General features: G+C 46.6%; 1 protein-coding gene across 1 annotated transcript in view; it reads left to right on the top strand.

Annotated features, from left to right (window-relative positions):
- Nucleotides 1-18,350, top strand: part of T265_01850 (hypothetical protein) — a gene marked incomplete at both ends in the record, with an annotated part of 54,555 nt that overhangs the window by 5,713 nt on the left and 30,492 nt on the right. Inside the window, 10 exons of the mRNA XM_009165960.1 lie at nt 218-946; nt 2,786-3,119; nt 4,249-4,724; nt 5,471-6,038; nt 6,853-7,271; nt 8,380-9,180; nt 9,491-10,216; nt 12,119-12,651; nt 15,871-15,932; nt 16,048-16,247. Of these exons, the coding sequence (XP_009164224.1) occupies nt 218-946; nt 2,786-3,119; nt 4,249-4,724; nt 5,471-6,038; nt 6,853-7,271; nt 8,380-9,180; nt 9,491-10,216; nt 12,119-12,651; nt 15,871-15,932; nt 16,048-16,247 (4,848 nt within the window). The remainder of the gene's footprint in view (nt 1-217; nt 947-2,785; nt 3,120-4,248; nt 4,725-5,470; nt 6,039-6,852; nt 7,272-8,379; nt 9,181-9,490; nt 10,217-12,118; nt 12,652-15,870; nt 15,933-16,047; nt 16,248-18,350) is intronic.

The following is an 18,350-nucleotide window of genomic DNA, read 5'->3' as shown; positions in this document are numbered from 1 at the left end:
AAGGTTCATGGTTCGAATCCGACCTCCGCCACTCGACTTCCCCTGTCTAGGCTTGGGCAACCTGGCAGTATCCTAGCCCTCGTGCTTCCTTCGGGTGGCATGGCAGTTAGGCACCGGGAGGGTGCTACAGCTGAACGCTTTCTTTTCTTTTCTTTCCTGGCAACTGAAAGACCGGCAGATCCGGATGTCAGACGAACTTACAAGAATCATCTTCTAGTCTCTTCCAAATGCCCCACCATCAGATGTGAACTCATACTGGGACGAGATTGCCACTTCTTTGCATAGTGCTGGGAATTTTGTCTGTGGCACGGCCCGACCAGGCGCACCCAAGCACTCGATATCAGACCGGACGGTGGCACTACTTAAGTCTCGAAGAAATATCCCAGCCGGTCCCGAACATAACCCGGTGCGAAAAGTTATCAGACGTCAAGTGAAAGTGAGCTTGCGATCCGACCGTGAAGTATGGTGGACACAGAAAGCCAAAGAAATGGAAGGGGCCCAAAACGCCGGTAATGCCCGGAGATTGTTTGAGTTGATCTGTGCGACCGGTCCATCAAGCATCAGAATGGAACAACCATCTCGAATAAGGAAGAACGCTTTGACCGGCGGGCTGTCGTGGCCACCAGCCGGCACTCATCTAGAGCACACAGGTGAAGTAGAACCCTGGACGGTGAACGTGGAACCACCTACGGCCTCGGAGGTTTACGACTGCATATGTTCTCTCAGGCCCCATCGAGCTCCTGGTCCGGATGACCTTCCACCCGCACTTTTCAAAGACGGGGCTCAAGTCCTCAGTCAGCGCTTGTCCGATCTGTTTGCTTGCATTTGGAAAGAGGAGTCTGTCCCAGACACTTGGGGAGAATCGATGATAGTGCCCGTTTTCAAAAAAGGGGCGCGTAGTTTGGTAACCACAGGGGTTCAGCTTGACCCCGATTGTAACGAGACTGTTGGCATCAGTTGTGCTTCCTCGCCTCACAGTAGCTCGCGAGATACTGACTCGAGAGCAGAAAGCGGGATTCCGGCCTGGTAGGGGTTGCGTTGACCAAATCTTCACACTGCATCAGGTGCTAGAACAACGTCATACGAATAAGTGGCCCGCAGTTCCAGTGTTCCTGGATTTCCAATGCGCTTTCGACTCCGTTGGTCAGTCTTCTTGACACGCTTGCTTACAAAGGAATGCCCCGAAAGCTGGTAAACGTAATAAGCTCTTTGTATTCCCGAACTTCCCGACGTGTAAGAGTATACAGCGAGCTCTCCAAACACTTCCGTACACAAAGTGGTATCCGCCAGGGATGTTTTCTCTCCGCATTCCTGTTTAACTTCGTGATAGATGAAATGAGATGAGACGAGCGCTGGAAGATCTCCGAAACCCCGACGTTCAAATAGTCTGGAATATGCAGACGACATCATTGTCATCTTCGAAGAGGAGGAGAAAGCACAAGTGTTTTTGGATGAACCGACCAAAGTCATCCCATCCTTTGCTATGCACTTTGTATCCACAAAGTGTAAGGTCATGCTCCTGGACATGCAGTCACTGCACAGGCCACTTGCAATCCATGGAGAGGCACTGGAAGTTGTAGAGCGTTTTACGTATCTTGGAAGCTGTATTGGTTCCGATTGTAGAGTGAACGATGAGGTCATTGCACGGATCTCCAAAGCCTGGGTCGCGTTTGCTAATTTGAGACACCTATGGCGTCGAAACGGTATATCCGTGAATCTCAAGGGACGTGCATATCAAAATACGGTGCGGGCTGTTTTGTTGTGTGACGGCCTGTTCGAGCAGCTGAACTGAGAATTCTTCAGGTGTTTGACGATCGTCGTCTCAGAACCGTAGCTCCTGTGGATGGCTGTTGGGGTATCCGTAACAAGGCAATCAGAATGCGAGTTTTTGCTTGTTCACCGGGTACTTCCATTGAAAAATGTGTCAAACACCTGAAGGTGAGTTGGTTGGGACATGTGTTGCGCATGCCTAACCATCGTCTTCCGGAAGGGCGTGCTTTTTCCATGCCCAATTCAGAATGGCGGAAGCAGAGAAGTGGCCCTTGACCTGGCACAGGGGTATGAATGAGATCACGAAACACAGGTGCTGTCGGCGCTACTTGCCCTCCAGGTTAGGGACCGCGTGATCCTCACTGAGTTTGGTTGGAGGCGCTACAAGATATGGCTGCAAACCGATGTTAGTGGCGATCTTGTCAGTTTCTATCCAGATTACCTGAATGAGTGGTTGGAGGTGTAGGCACCTCGGAATGATTATAGTGGGTTGGCACTGAGTCCTTTCCCAGTCCGCCTTTTTTCCTTCATAATAAGATTTTCAAATAAATTATGGTTGTACGGCAGCTAAGCATCGGTGTTGAACACTGATTTCGTGCTGTCAATGGTTATGATGAGGATCCTGGCCACTGGGCAAGAGGCTTTCAATGCTTGATGATAGCCCAACGAGGTTCCTCTGAGAACATGTCAATACTGTCGAACAACTTTCTGGAAAAACCAGATGGAAGCGAATTCGAAAGTTGGGTCTCCTTGGAAGAGATAGAAAAAACTAGTTACTTCCGGTAAGGGAGAACTGAAGCTTAATATCAGGGACTGCGAGGTAATGGGTGGGTCAGGCGAGTGGCGGACTTTGGGATTGAAAAGGAAGAGGATTAGGTGTACTTGACGGCTGTTTACCGTCAACGGTATCTTACAGTTCTATCTCTTCGAATGGTATGTGTCTGTCAACCTCTCCGTTCTTAGTCATTGTTGTTTTGCCTGGTTGACCATTCTCATCTTCGTTCGCGTCTTTCAGGGTCATGCGGACATGGTGCGGTTCTTACTAGAAGCAGGCGCCGATCACGAGCACCGGACGGACGAAATGCACACTGCTTTGATGGAAGCTGCCATGGAGGGTCATGTCGAAGTGGCTAGATTGTTGCTGGCCCACGGAGCAAATGTCAACATCCCACAGGATAGTTTTGAGTCCCCACTCACGCTTGCAGCCTGTGGTGGACATACGGAGTTGGCCCACTTGCTAATTGGGTACGGCGCAGATATAGAAGAAGTCAATGACGAGGGGTATACTCCTTTGATGGAAGCTTCAAGAGAGGGTCACGAAGAGACAGTTTCATTGCTTCTCGCTGTGGGTACGTCTAATGACACCTTATAGCGTTAGAATCAATACGTTCCTAATATGGTCGCATATGTTTATTCCTATTAATAACTTACTAATAACCTGGGTTGCTAATAATTTAGTTGGTTAGGGGATATCGTCACATCAGCATCGCATAGACTTTTGAAGTCCAAACTTAATCCTTGCCATCAGCAGCCATGTGCTGAAGATGGCCTATTAACACTGAAGTGCTACTCTTCACTCAAACCACAAAGACGTCTGGAATCGAAGCCTCAGGTGAGTGCCCCTGGATAGGGCATAATCCCCCGACCCCAACATTACTCGCATATAAGATAAGGTGTCCCAAGAGGGGTGCTTCTGTCCGTCCCTTGTGCATGTGTCAATTAGTTTTTGAAAATTTCTCTTAGGAAAACGTTGGAAATCAAGGAACAAGCAACTGGCTCTGTAGGCAGTAGCGTAAAAATCAATGAAATCCACACGCGCAGCCTTATAAGAAGTCGGGCCCATGTATTCAGGCAGTGGGGCTCGGAGATTTCCAGCATCAGGAAGAACTGATACGTCGCGGAGGTCACATTCGGGAGCTTAAACTTCGGAGTCTATACTATACTCGTCTCAGGATCTATACTACAAGAAAAACACTTAATACGCAGTTGTATATTGGTTTCCAGTAGATCCTGACGATATTTGTTGACTGAATTTTTTCGCAGGCAATCGTGACATCTCATGAAAGGAATTCTGTTCGCCTCATTCTTTCGTTCCGATCCTGCATCTTCTGATACGATCGTCCTGGTGGTCGGTACCACTTTCTTTAAAACCAGGTGGACAAGCTGGAAGCACGTCGGTGTGTACACCATTTATAGACGCAGATACATTCTAGGGTTTCTTGAAAGGTATCACGATTGCTTGCTGCACCAATCATTGTTCAAGCTCAATGGGGCGATACATTGACCTTGCTTTTTCTCTCCAATCCGGTTTTATCTCTACTAGCATCATCATCATTATCAGAGGCAGCAACATCAGTGTTCGTACTGATTGTTCACTACTAGCATCTTGTACCGCCTTCACACCAGGGAATGATCTGACCTATCGCAGTAACACTTACTACTTATTTTAGCGCATTATGTTTTCATTCCACATTGTAGGCGCTGATGTAAATGCAAGAACAGAAGAAACGCAAGAAACTGCTCTGACACTAGCCGCCTGTGGAGGGTTCATCGAAGTTTGTGAGATGCTGCTCAACGCGGGGGCTGACATTGAGGTTGGTGGTGTGGGTTGCTCGACGCCACTGATGGAAGCTGCCCAAGAGGGACATCTAGAATTGGTTCGGCGTCTGCTGCAACGCGGTGCTGCCGTGAACGCTGTGACGGCCACCGGAGACACTGCACTACATTACGCAGCTGAAAATGGTCATGTGAAAGTTTGTAAGGAGTTGCTTGACTGGGGCGCTGTCTTTGGAGCAATGACTGAAGGTGGGAGGACGCCCTTGATGAAAGCAGCTCGTATAGGAAATCTGGAAGTCGTCAAATTGTTTGTTGAGCATGGTGCGCCAATCGATCAACCAACATCACTAAATGATGCCAACGCTCTTTCCCTGGCCTGTAGTGGTGGTCATGCTATGGTTAGTTCTTTCCCTCCATATTCACATCTAGTGGCCATTTTCGATGTCAGCTAAGTTTTCAATTTCTAACCAACGCACGTGCTGAAAGCCGTCGACCATTCTCTCTGGTTAAGTAGTTAACCACCTCGTTCATTATGCGACTTAATACAACAGATAGCTTCGCTTTATTCGCTATCCGTTGCGGTTCGAAGACCGGTTTCACAAACTCCTTGTGTGGTTGGCTTGTTTAGTCCCATCCCAACAGAGTAATGCCTTACAGGTCGAATTCATAAAGATAGGCAAAGTATGACAGTGAAAAACCGAATGGAAAAAGTCACGAGAACCTTTCGGCTGGAGATGTTCCAACTTATTGCAGCAAATCCGAGTCACTGACCTTCTTGTCACCATTATCCAGATTATGTGGATGAGTTTTGGGTGTGCAGATAATTCGTAGATTTTTGATAGACAATCGTTGGGTTTCCTCTCTCTTCCATTCTCATTTTTACACATCTAACAAATTGGATTGGCTATGCGGCGGGGAAATACCAGTATTTCAACACCAGTGTAGTCAGTACTGACCGCGAATGTGGTGTGCTACGGGCTAACCGGAATTTATATGCCTATTTGCTTATTGTGGCTATTTCTTATGCGTGAAATATTTTAGAACTATTTGTTTGTGATCCTAAAAGGTGCAGCTGTCATTTGTTGTATCCTCTTGTTGGTTCCGTCTCCCCTTATCCCTGAACTCCGATGCATTCGATTTCCAGGTGGTCAAATACCTGTTGCAGCACGGTGCTGATCCTCAATATCAACTCCGAGACGGGTCAACAATGCTAATCGAGGCCGCTCGATCTGGGAGTCCTGCAGTACTGCGCCTACTTCTTGATTATCCAAGGTGTTTAACTCAACCTACGACACAACTAATTGCAAACGCAGTCCCCCAACAGCTACAACAACAACAACTCCAGCTTCTGCAGCAACAAGTTTATCAGCCGCTACCTAATGGGACTCCTTCACCTGTTGGAAACACGCCTGGCATGCCTCCCCCACCTCCCCTTCCTCTGCCACTGTCTGTAGCGGGTGGGGCAAACTTTGAGACGTGTATGGATCCGACACACGTTCATCTGCATGCAAATCAGCGTGCTATTTCTTGTCACACCCAACAACATACACATCCAGCAATTTCCCTTCAAGCACCGACGAACCTTGTGGTACCTTCAAGCTCCAGTCAGCCACAAAGCCATCTGGATGCCGCATTGGTCAATGCCTATGCTGTGGGGTGGGCAGACGGGGCTGCCTCTCTTGTGCAACAGCATGTGACCCTATCAACTTCAGGTATTGTTAGCTTTAAGTTTATTTCTATCGTTTTTGTGTTCTGTGGGCAGTTACATCTGTAGTTCCTTTCGGATCTAGGTTTGGGCAACCTGGTAGTATCGCAACCCCCGAGCTTTCTTCGGGTGGCATGGCAGCTAGGCACCGAAAAGCTGTTACAGCTGAACGATTGTTTTAGGTTCACCACGAAGTGGTTGCGAGAGCTCACTGAACATGCTAACGAGTGAGCATCGGATAAACGAGACCTCTTAAGCTCGTAGATGTACGACAAATGCTCCGCCGTTTTTCAGTGCCTGTTGAAAGGTCCTTGATTCGAATCCGACTTCCGCATCTCGACTTCTATCTAGGTTTATGCAACCTGACAGCATCCTAGCTCTCGTGTTTCCTTCTGGTGGCATGGCAGCTGGGCATCGCAAGTGTTACAGCTAGAAGATTGTTACTGTTACTAAATCTGCCAATCGAAAGAGCGTGTACTCGGCATCTGAAAATTTCGAACGTTCGAGCTGTTAATTCGTGAAAACTATCCCTCCAGAAATCCACTTAGTAGCAATATTTACATGGGTGGAGGATATTGGATCTCCTGTCACTGTATTCCGGTGACCTACTTTTCGATCCCTCCACTGAAAATGGAATACACACTAGTTCCACTTGTCCTCTTGTACTGAATGGCTGATCCGATGATTATACTCTTCAAGTTTCACCATGTGTTCTGTTAGAACTTAAGTATTTCCTTGTTTGAATACGATTGTGCACATTGGAGCGTTCTGACTACAAAACTCATACTGTTTGCATTTATTTCCTCAATATTTTTCCCCAGGTGATACTCAAACTAGCACCGGCTCTCAGGCAATCTGTTCCTCGACGAACCCTCTACTTACGCACCCACCTGGATCGTTTCTACTACCTGCAACCAACGCAAATTTCGACGCTGCACCAATATCTCAGAACTCAATTGTTCCGAAGCTGTGTTCAGGTACAGCCGTTGCTCCAACAGCCTTTCGAGTTGCTACTGAGGAGATATCCAGTGAATTTCGCATTTCCCAGGCAGAAGCAGTTTATAGGAAGACGACCACTGCCGCGAATCCTCATCCCGATTCAACTATGGTGTCTCGTGTCGCTACTAACAGCGCGGGCAGCCTGAGTGGTAGTAGCTCAACTAGCAGTGAAAGCAGTGCGTCTTCCCTAATCACTGGCCCCACTATAGACCCAAATGACGATATCGGAGCAGGCCTTTTGGTAAGTTTGGCCTATGCTTACTGTTGCTTATATCAAGTTATTTTGTCCTACACCTCAATATTTGAACTTTCATGGGTAATAGTCTGATTCACTTACAAAATGTCTCTACTGAGGCCTGGATTTGTCGTCTAAACAGACAGGGCTTTCGAATGTTCTACATTCGTAGTAACATACACTCTAGGATGCTAGACAACATGGAATTTCCATCTCGAGTTAAGTTTCACACACTTAGGACTGGAATAGTTTGAGGGTTGCAAGACTAAGTTTGATATGATCGTTTTCGTTCTTCGCGGTACCTCATCCCGTACATACGTACAATTATCTCATTCACAACCTAGATATTTAGCAATGCAGTGGAGTTAGGAGATTTCAGAGATGCTGACGCTTTTCCAAAAATAAAAATTGTAATTTCTAAGTAGTAACACCCTTCCGGCGTCTTTCCACCTGAAGGGAGCACTAAGGCTGAGATAATGCTAAGTTCCTCAAGCCTAGACAGGAACAGTCGATATGTTGAGGTGGGGTTCAAACCACGGACCTTCCGGTCACTAAGTTCGCGCCTTAACCCTTGACCCATCTCGATCTGTCATACATACATACATTAGCCTCTATAGCGACTGACACCGGATTATTTTTTATTGGGTCTAGTACTTTTTTAAAACGGCGAAGAGTGACCATATTTTTCGTCTGACCTCCGTGATTCTTGTTTACGCAGTGACCAACAAAATCTGAAAGCCTGTTTTACAACGGGATTCAAAACAGTCTAGGTCGAATCGTTTAGGTGTGTTTCTTTTCTGAGAATCGGTGGAATTCCCTTCATACGATGCACAGGGCAGGAGCAGTCGCAGATTACTCACTCTAGATAAGCGTGGTCAATAAATCATGAGTCGGTGGTTGAGTTGGGATGCTTGGATTGATGGGTTCGACAGCTGACCAGCCTGTTATCACTCGTTCCTCTCATTTTGATTCTGATTTCGATATTCCGGCTACTTCCAAAGGACTCGCTCAACAGGTTTGTGCCGCTACTTCGCCCGTACTCATGCGCTTGGAAACAGCAAATTTTTCCTTTCTTATCGATGTTTTGAATGGCAATTTTCCCTTGTGGTTGCAGCAAGCGCTATTCCAAGAATTGATGTCTGATAAGGATGAACGCATTCGACGCTTCGAAGCTGTGATGTCCCCGTACAATGCATTACGAGTAGCCCGTTCAAGCCTTAACCAACACCCGCAACAGCCCGCTAATTCAGCTGCCGCGACCGCTGTTGCAATGACCACCAATGCTGCTGCCATTGCCCTTAGTCGGTTAGTCGACCACCAGCAGCAACAACAACAGCTATGTCGTCACCGTTCAACTGCTCCGGATTGTATGAATGATCCCCGCACTTTGCGACGATCCACACCGTGTACCCACATCCCCTCCGTTGAGTTGTTAACCAAGGTCGCCAGGAGTGGAGTGTGTGATTCTACATCACCTATGGACTATCCTCTTGATAATCTTTCAACTTCATTCGCTGCTGACATTGCCATGAACCAACAAACACTGGACCAAACAGAGCTAGTGGAGTCTGTGATCTTGGGTTCCAGTACTTCCAACACGACCCCGATCCTCTCATCCTGCCACTCTTCTTCTTCTGCTCTTTCGACGCCTGAATGTTCCGCTTCTTCGTCTATGGGCATAGCAGATTCCGCCGGCTCTGTGGCGAATCCTACTACAACCGTAGCCCGCGATTCATCCCCGCTGACTACATGCGAATACGAGTTAGACAGAGCAACTGACATTTTGGCGCCGACTCTAGATTCTGCCTATTTGGGAGGAGTCGTGGATACTGTTGGGTTAGCCAACGCGCAGGCTCTTTTCCACGAAGCGCCACACATGGATCATGAGCTGTTAGCCTCTTATCGACACTATCACGTAAGTTGGTTTTGTGTCTTCTTTTCAGTTTGTCTTTTCCTTGTCTGGCCACCTGTTGACACTGGTACTTTGGCCATTTTCTCAATGTTTATTTCGTATGACGATGTTAGTTTTGTCCCTCATCACGCCTTGCTTCCATATATTTGTTATTTTTTGTATGTATATTATTCTCTTGTACGTTGCAATTACCGTTTAGAGGCTGGTCCAGGTAATCTTCAGTTTTGTGACCCACCTTATATTTGCAGTTCACCCTAATGCAGGTGTCCACTCTTTTCGGTATTCATCAAAAGCTTTTTGTTTCCGCTTTAAGCATCCTGGATCTCACCTAACCTGTGCATTGGATGCTAGCGCAGCTGCGGCAGCCGTCGCTAGCCTTGGTCATCCAACTTCCCATGCTGGTTTACATCACCACCATCATCATCCTTTGGCCGTGTCTGCGAATGGAGATGGTCTGGTCACTCCAAGTGGGTTGTTGCATGTTCCCCATCAAGCGGCTGCTCTTTCTGTCGATGCACTGATGTCAAATTCCGCGAGTGCCTTGGCCTACGACCCGTCAAACGCACTATCAGCTCACTCCCTACATCAGGGCTCGCTGCCTCTTGCTGGTTCTAGAATACTGCCTATGGGTCCCACCAATATACTGACGGCTAACGGCGCTTCACTGTCTTCTGCTCGTCTTCTCACTTCATCTGAGGTCCCACAAATGACTAATTTAGCGAACACCGGCGAAGCTCCTACCCCGGTTAATGTGCCATCTCTCATTGATGTAAACGCCTGTATCGAGTCCAGCATGGAAACCGCATTAACTTTAGCCTGTCACGGGGGTCATGTGGAATTGGTCCGGTTACTACTAGAACGCGGTGCCGATCGAGAGCATCGGGATAAGAAGTCCTATACACCACTCCATACTGCGGTTTACGCCAATCAACGCGCTGTCGTCGCCGTTCTGTTGGATTATGGAGCTGACATTGAGGCGCAGGTAGACCGGACCAAGGATACCGCTCTATCAATTGCTTGTTCCCATGGAGCACTAGAGGTAGGTATTTTTCGGTACTCAATTGCCTTGATTCCTGCACTTTACTCGTCACTGCGTGATGCTCCTGTCCATAACTTTCATGGCAATGTTGATCCGAGAATTCTATGCGAACCTTTCGTACGTAAATGTATCCGACGATCCTATTACCAGGACTGGAGCCAACCGAACAATGCCCGATACTTGCTCAAAATAAACTGCGTGAGAAACAGGAGAAGTGAAGCAAAATGAGACTGATCACACTCTTTTTAGTAATCAGCATTCTGGGAAGCAGGTCTCGTTGGATTAGTGATTATCGGATGTATATAAACATTTTCGTCGTTTTGTTTGCGAAGTTAACCGGCCGCGACAACAATGTTTTAGAAATTCCAGTTGGCTCGGTTCTGAAACACACCACCTCTTTTTCCTAACCAGCAGGAATCAGCCAAGTTTTCCCAATGCTGGTTAGCTTATTTGTCATCCTCTTATACCTTAACCACCAGCTCATGTTTCGTCTCCTTTTTCTCAGTCACACACAGCACACAAGAATGAGGTCTGATATGGTGGATGCTTTGTGACCACATACTCCGGTCGCTGAAGCCAGGCGATCTTTATCAGCGTCGGACCCAGCATTGACTCACCGAGCAATCGATACCTCGTTACTGTGCGTACAATGCTGCGCAGGCGGTGATTTTCAAGTTTGATGAGCTTCATCATCATGATGAAGTCAGGCTTCCATCCATATAAAAATGGAGCACACTGTGGTTCAGTGGAGCCTCTTTTTCTAAGAAGGGCGAACATCTCGTATCCGTAGAAATTTCCAGTTCAGCCCTCGCTGCCCTGTTACCTGGGAGAATTCTAGGTCCTTCCAATGTATTATGGGAGATACCATAGGTCACAGAGTTCAAGGGTACAGCCTCGTTGCACTCCATCGGAGACCACGGGGGAGGGGCTGGCGTAGGTTCTACGTGTATCTTAATTTCTGTTTAGTTCTGGCGGTATAATGTCCTCAGTTATCGGACGTATTTCTCAGATACCGCAATTATCAGCTAGCAGTTCCGTAAAACCAGTCAATCAGTTCAGTCATTGTTGCTTTGATGTCCAGGAACGAAACTACTGTTTGTCTGCGGTGTGCGACATTCTCATATCTGACGAAAAGTTAAGCTTTGGTCGTTGGCTTGTTCGCTGAGCTGGGCAATTTGGTTGCAAACATTGTGCGCACAACCACTAACCCACCGCTACGCACAACTACGCACTGATGTCACCTCGTTTGGTGATGAAACGTTTGCAACCAAATTGCCCAGCTTAGCGAACAAGCCAACGACCATCTACGCTACCTGAGCTACCAACATTCTCCTCTATAGAAAAAGTTAAACTTTGGTTTACACAGGCATGATCTGAACGAAAATCGACCTGCTCCTGGCATAATAGATATCCTGTGGAGAAGAGTAGAGTGGAACATTTTGCTCGCAACAAGTTGAATACATTGTCCACAAGATCGAATCGAAGCATTCTTGAACAAAACAGAAATACGAAGGACTTTCAATGCTTAAGCACTACTTATATAAGGTTTCCGAAAACTGTCTGACAGGCCATTAGCTCGATTTCACCCATCTTGAAACTCTTCAGGATTGATGTTGTTGTACCTCGTCAGGCTTGTAGTGTCATTAAAATTCGCGAGATGGATTATAAGTGTTACGAGAATTGGTCAGTAGTAAAACCAACATCTAATTTACCGGAAAACGGTCGACTTGATCTACTGGTCAGCTTGTGATGCGGAAGTTAGGCATCGTCAAAGCGAACGCCAATTCTTACGGTATTTTCGTGACCTTTTCCAACACAATCGTAACTGTTATATCCACAAAACTGAGCTATTGGATTCTGAGGTCCGTCACATCCAAATTCTGCCCTTTGTACTCATTCCAGATTGTTGAGGAACTCCTCAATCGAGGAGCTAACAAAGAACATCGGAACATTTCCGATTACACTCCGCTTAGTTTAGCTGCATCCGGTGGTCATGTTGAAGTAATCCAACTGCTTCTGCGTCATGGGGCCGAAATAAACTCAAGAACTGGATCGAAACTGGGCATTTCACCGTTGATGCTGGCATCGATGAATGGCCATACCAGTGCCGTAAGCCTGTTGCTGGAGCATGGATCAGATATTAATGCGCACATCGAGACCAACCGAAACACGGCCCTGACTCTAGCGTGCTTTCAAGGTCGTTCTGCTGTCGTTAGTCTGTTGGTTGAACGGAAAGCCAATATTGAGCATCGAGCGAAGACTGGACTCACGCCACTAATGGAAGCTGCTTCCGGTGACTATGTGGAAGTGGGAATGATTCTTTTGGACCATGGGGCTGATGTGAATGCTGCACCAGTTCCGAGTTCCAGAGATACCGCCCTCACCATTGCTGCGGATAAAGGCAATTCCAAATTCGTTAACCTTTTGCTGGAAAAGTGAGTTTAGCCATTACTGTCAGATACATATGTGATCATGAGTAAGGTAGCTCTTGGGGCATGCTTTCAGTTTCACCTTTCATTGGGGCTGTGTTCACCAGCTGCGAGGTCTAACACTATCATAAGGGCGACCAATGGCTGAAATATGATGGCGAATGAATAAATGTTGAAAAATACACATGATGAATCATAATTCACGAGCAATTTTTAGACTAAACTTTGACATTTTCAAAACTGGTTATTGTCATTAGGACCATCGTACGGACCACATCCAGGACCCGAAACGTACCCAGATAGTGTACTATTGAGGACGTCCGTTCTTATCGGATTCCATTCTTGTTCAACCTAACACCTTCAAATGATCAGCACGTCAGCAGCTGTTCATCGGATACGGATTCTGAACACAGAGAGCACCTTAGACGTTTTGCTTGTTGACAAGGTGCGAAACTGTAATAAAGCCGCTTAATCGATCCAATAAGTAACAGTACCAGGCGTACACTCGAAAAGTGCGGCACTGGTGAATTTCTTCAATGGTCTCCTGAAGTTGTAACTAAGGTGTTCAGTTCGCACTTGGCGTCCTTTGTTCTTTGTTCCCTATTTGAGGACCATATTACAGCGTTCCTCCCAGATATCCCGTCGAAGAGTCCACAGTGGCGTTCGACGTCAAATACGATTTAGTGTGGCCGAGTGCGACCACTTCCGAAAACAAAACACTGTCGCTCAGCTTCAAAGCAACATTTCTGGATGGGCTGTTTATACCTCTCTCAAAATATCACTTAGCTGATAGGTTAACTTTGCAGATAGACTTGCAATCCTGGTTGAAACTGATCAAAATTCGGATTTTCCGGCTAAAATTTGCTGAGTCATTGATGATGACTTCCTCACTCATTTCTACTTAGCTTTGAGACAATCCTTATAACGACATAGCTAGTAGAGCACGGTGAAACCAAGAGCAGTGATACCAAGTTTTTCAGACGTGTCTATTTGAGACTAAGGTTTCGTACCAACTTGGAGTCGTGAACAAAAATCCAGTGAACGAGACAGCATTCAACTGTTCAACCCATTGGCGGGGGTTACCAAGTTATCACCATGATCTTCGGTTGCTGCCTTAGCTTGGACAGGCCGTATCCACAGGCCATCGGCCCCACATTCTCTTAGTAGCTATGGCAGTTAGTGTTAAGCCGTTCGAAGTTGGCCCCGGCGACCGCCGCCTTCGCTGCGCGACCCATCGAATGAGCGTGGTAGGTTATAGGCGATTTGTGACGCAACATCATGTAATTGCTACTTCGCTCCGGTTAACATGATGCTTGAAGTATAGCAATTGAGCTTGCCAAGGCAAAGCAAAGCATTAAATGGAGTAATTTACCGCAGTTGCGGATTTCGTGGCTACGGACTCCGTTTCAAACATGCCGGTTATATTTTGTGGCACTTCAAAATTATTTTGTCTGTGACTAGCAGGCCATGCAAAAATGCCCAAAATTTATTTGGGCGTCCCTCATACTATAAACAAATAGACGTTTTTCAGTACACATGGATGTAGCAGTGCATCTGCACACGAGAATTTTCAGCATTTACAACAATCCCACCTTTAGTTTGCGGGTCTGACTGAAGTACTTTGAAGTAATTTGAACTGAGGTGGTTGTAGTAGGTTAACGCCTAGTCTAAGCCGTTCACCTGGGTCCATTTCACGGTCGAGGTCATGGATTAGTTCGTATTCGTTGCCCAATGGTTCAGTCGAAACTTAGTTTACCGACTGAATACTGGGATGTGTTGAGAAAAAAGCAATATGTTGTTGGACTTCCGACATTCACCTCTGTTAGGTTCATGTCAGTTCAGCGTTTTTCTGACAGCTCCGTCATAAAAGAAGCTCGTAAACCTCCTGTATAATGTTTTGGAGTGGGCTACTTCTGCTGGAAACTGACAGTCATACAGCAGCAGTTCGTTGATGGTTTATCAATGAGTCTGACATTCCCTGCCCAGCAAACTCAGCTGCGCTGGTGATTGCCGTCTTCCTGGATTGGGACCCTGAGACGGTTCACATCAGTGATTAGAGACATTGTCAGACATGGCCCAGTCGCGCCCTCAATGGCGCTCGGGCATCCAAGCTATTGCCTTCAGTGCACAGCTCCCTTTCCAACCCCCCCCCCACTTGACAGCCCACTGACTGCTGGATTTATGCCCCAATTTATCATCTTCCGTCTGCAATACGCAGCTACCTGCCCCCCTCAAATCATCGATGAACGAAACTGTGGCAGCTACAACCACAGTATGACGAGTACGCGGTTCTTACAGCTGACAATGATGATGGTAATACTTGATACTCCCCAAGAGTGCTAAGAAATTCTGCGGTGACGTTTGACAAGATTCATATTGCAGTGTTAGATTTTTCCTTTGTCTTATTGTTGCACTTGTAAGTTGTAAAGTAGCTTTCGTTGGCTAGGTTAAATCTATCAGCTGTGGATTCTTGCGACGGAATGCATTTCTGTCGCGGCAGCTAATGATCTAGAAACAGACTGGCCATCTCGAACCTGGGACTATGTAGGACGTGAAAAGCCTCTGCGACTAATTCGCAAAACCAATGCCTTAAAAGCATATGATTTTGTTACGAATATTCAATCTCAGTTTCTACATGGTAGTAAATTTTTCCATGTGGCGTCAGATTGATGAACTGATGTTTTCGATACAGTCCAGTTCGTTTTCTGTATCCTGTCCACTCCAACTCTCCTGAAACTAAATTTAAAATAAATACCTACGGCTTATTTAGTTTATAAATAAGAATAAGCTGGACGATTGACACTGCAGAGGTTTGGTCTAAATAGATTAAGGCTAAATTGGCTGGAAATATAGATTGCACGAGAAAGGACGGAAGAAGGCCAGTGATATATGGTTCGTCATACTCCACGCTGAGAAAGGATGCGAATACCTGCGTGCTCTTGCGTGTATACGCTGCTCCCACCTGGAATCCCATAAACTCTGTCTTGAGGTCGTTATACAAAAAAAAACTCTGTATATTTCGCACACGCATTTAATCGCTTGGATTGCCAGGTATACTGTTGTTACAATCCTTGTAAATTTTTCACCAGGATGCATTTCCTGTTCACTCGGATATCCACCTAACCTTTGGTACGCCGATTGATCGTGCTCAGCTGGCATAGTCGATCTGTTCTTACTACTTGCTTATTGTCAGTAGTTTAGTAATACCTCGTTTTTTCCTCGTAGGGGTGCAATCGTCGAAGCACGGAACAAGAAAGGTGCCACACCCTTGTGGCTCGCTTCCAATGGTGAGTTACTTTTTGACTTCATGGAACGGCATGCATCCTTACACTTCCATTACATATGTGGGCTATCTAAACGGTAATTTGTTTGATTTCTCACGTACCCGTTTTCCTTTCTCAGGCGGTCACCTCGAGGTCGTCCAAAGTTTGATCAAATATAATGCCGATGTGAACAGCCAAGACAACCGAAAAGTTAGCTGCCTTATGGCTGCATTTCGAAAGGGCCATATAAACGTAGTTCGTCTACTTGTTCAACACGTAACACAATTCCCTTCGGATAAAGATTGCGTTCGGCACATCAAAATGGCTGTGACCGATAAAGTGAGTCATATTCTAGTCTTTTGACGTTCTAGTTACCTGTTGTCTAACGTACCTAGCCCTTTCCCTCGAGTTCTTGTTCATCGAGCCGCAGCGTAACTTATGAGCTAATGCACAAGTCTCTTCAACGTCGGGATGTTTTTCATCTTTTCACAAAAGTGTCCTTCAGAATACGCAGTTTTGATCACTCAAAGAAGTTGAACCTCACTTCGAGACCCCGCTTCATTGATAACTAAGACCATACACGAGTAATACCAGGCAGCCGATCAATTCCTTGTTTGAGTCGGTCCTGTGTGACCTCACTGTACTAACACTGATATTTTAGTCGCCTTGGAGACCACCGTCACCTTGTTCAGCGCACGTTTCTAAACAGCAATTTCACCTGTACTTCCTCGTGGTGTGCACAATTACTGTAAGTGCCTGAGCCGTTGCACAACACTACTGAACATAGATATAGACTTATGTCAATTTGCGCGGTTTTGTACCAGCGTCATCTCATTTCAAGTGTCAGTCTGTCACAATGAGACGGTTACCGGTAACTCAACTTGAAAGTATCCCGTTAATGTAGATCTCATCGGTGTAGCAAATGGTTCAGGCCCCCTTTTCTGAGGTTAGACCAGCAGGTTTCGACCACATTTGCCTCTGTTTTTCACTACTATTTGTTAACAGGTAGGCTGAAAGTAACATCTATCCTTTGCCACACTTCCCTCCCGCCTTTTGACCGAACGCCTAAGCTAAGGTTTCTGATTTATTGTGCATCGTCACAATAGGCCAACCCCCAAAACGTGCGTCTAGGTGAGCCCGAAAACCAGTAAATTACCTGGTGGCAAATGCCTACCCTATGCGGATCCGCAATCAGGACCAGCAAACCGTGACAAGCTCATCGTCACGAGGCCGGCCGGAATTCAACTGAGTGATGGCGAATGTCGTCTGAACCGCGTGGTGGCTACATGTGCGCTTTAGGGGCATGGTGACACACGGCCTTACCACCCTTTGTTGGTTAGACAGCCGGCAAGGTGCCAGTAATGCGATCGACGCGTCCGCGATTGGAGCTGAAAATAAGTGTCTTGCAACAGCGTCGCGCGCCCACGGTAAGCTGATTGCGTCTGGCACTGGGCGACCGGGCACCCAGTATTCGCACAATGAAGTTGAATTTTCGAAAGCTATGAAGGACAGGCAATTCAGTTCAGAGTACGGGTCCTAACTTTTGAGTTCCCTCTAGGCATCCCGGGGTCCCAGCGATGCTAGGAAAGTATTCCACCAGAATTTTTCCATCAGAGGTGTGATTGCTTCAGTGGACAGTGAAATTTGGTGATCTGTAAAAATATGAACGAAGATTAAAATGGTTTTTGGTTTGAGCAGCAAAATACAACATTCTGGCATAAAAAGTCTTATTGCATTTGTAAAGGTTTTGCAGCTAGGCACCAAGGCGACCAAGGAGCCTAGGGCGACCGAGTACGGATAGTGGTAGTGTTGGAAGTGCGGTTACGATGGGGATGATACTCCGCATTGTTTGGGCTGGTTTTTGAAAGCTACGTTCAAGAGCTTGTGGCAAAACATCGTTCCACTGACAGTGTTGACAAGCACGGGCCACATATTCCCACGGACGAATGTTTTCGCTTATTAGTTTCTCCACGTTGCACGTTAGTAATTCGAGGGGACTGCTCGCTGGTGTAATTCCTAGCAGTATGCACCGCAGTATCATACAGGGACGCTGGATTTAACTTACTGATCTGCATTGATGGTGACAATTGCCCTGGGGCTGTTCGAAAAGTTGATTAACTTTTGGTACTGGTTTCCAAACCGAAGGGAAATTTCTACCCTGTTAATCGTTGCCGCCACGTTACATCTGAATAACAAGGTTTGCACACCTGACCTCCACCCCCAGCGTTAGCCACATCGGTACCCGTTTCCTCGAGTTAAACTAAGTTGATTGTTTCGGTAGCCAATTTGGCCCCGAAACCATTGGATCTTTTTTTCTTATCAGACTCCATGACCGGCAAGTACCATTATTGGGGTCTAATTATTGTTCTTATTGGTCTTATCATGCAGTCACCTGCTGCAACGTCGAATAATTCCACAGCTGACAGACACGGGTTCACCCGT

The sequence above is a fragment of the Opisthorchis viverrini genome (assembly GCF_000715545.1).
Source record: "Opisthorchis viverrini unplaced genomic scaffold opera_v5_20, whole genome shotgun sequence".
Taxonomy (NCBI): domain Eukaryota; kingdom Metazoa; phylum Platyhelminthes; class Trematoda; order Opisthorchiida; family Opisthorchiidae; genus Opisthorchis; species Opisthorchis viverrini.
Note: the sequence above shows the minus strand (reverse complement) of the source record. Positions and strands in the feature narration are given on the sequence as shown.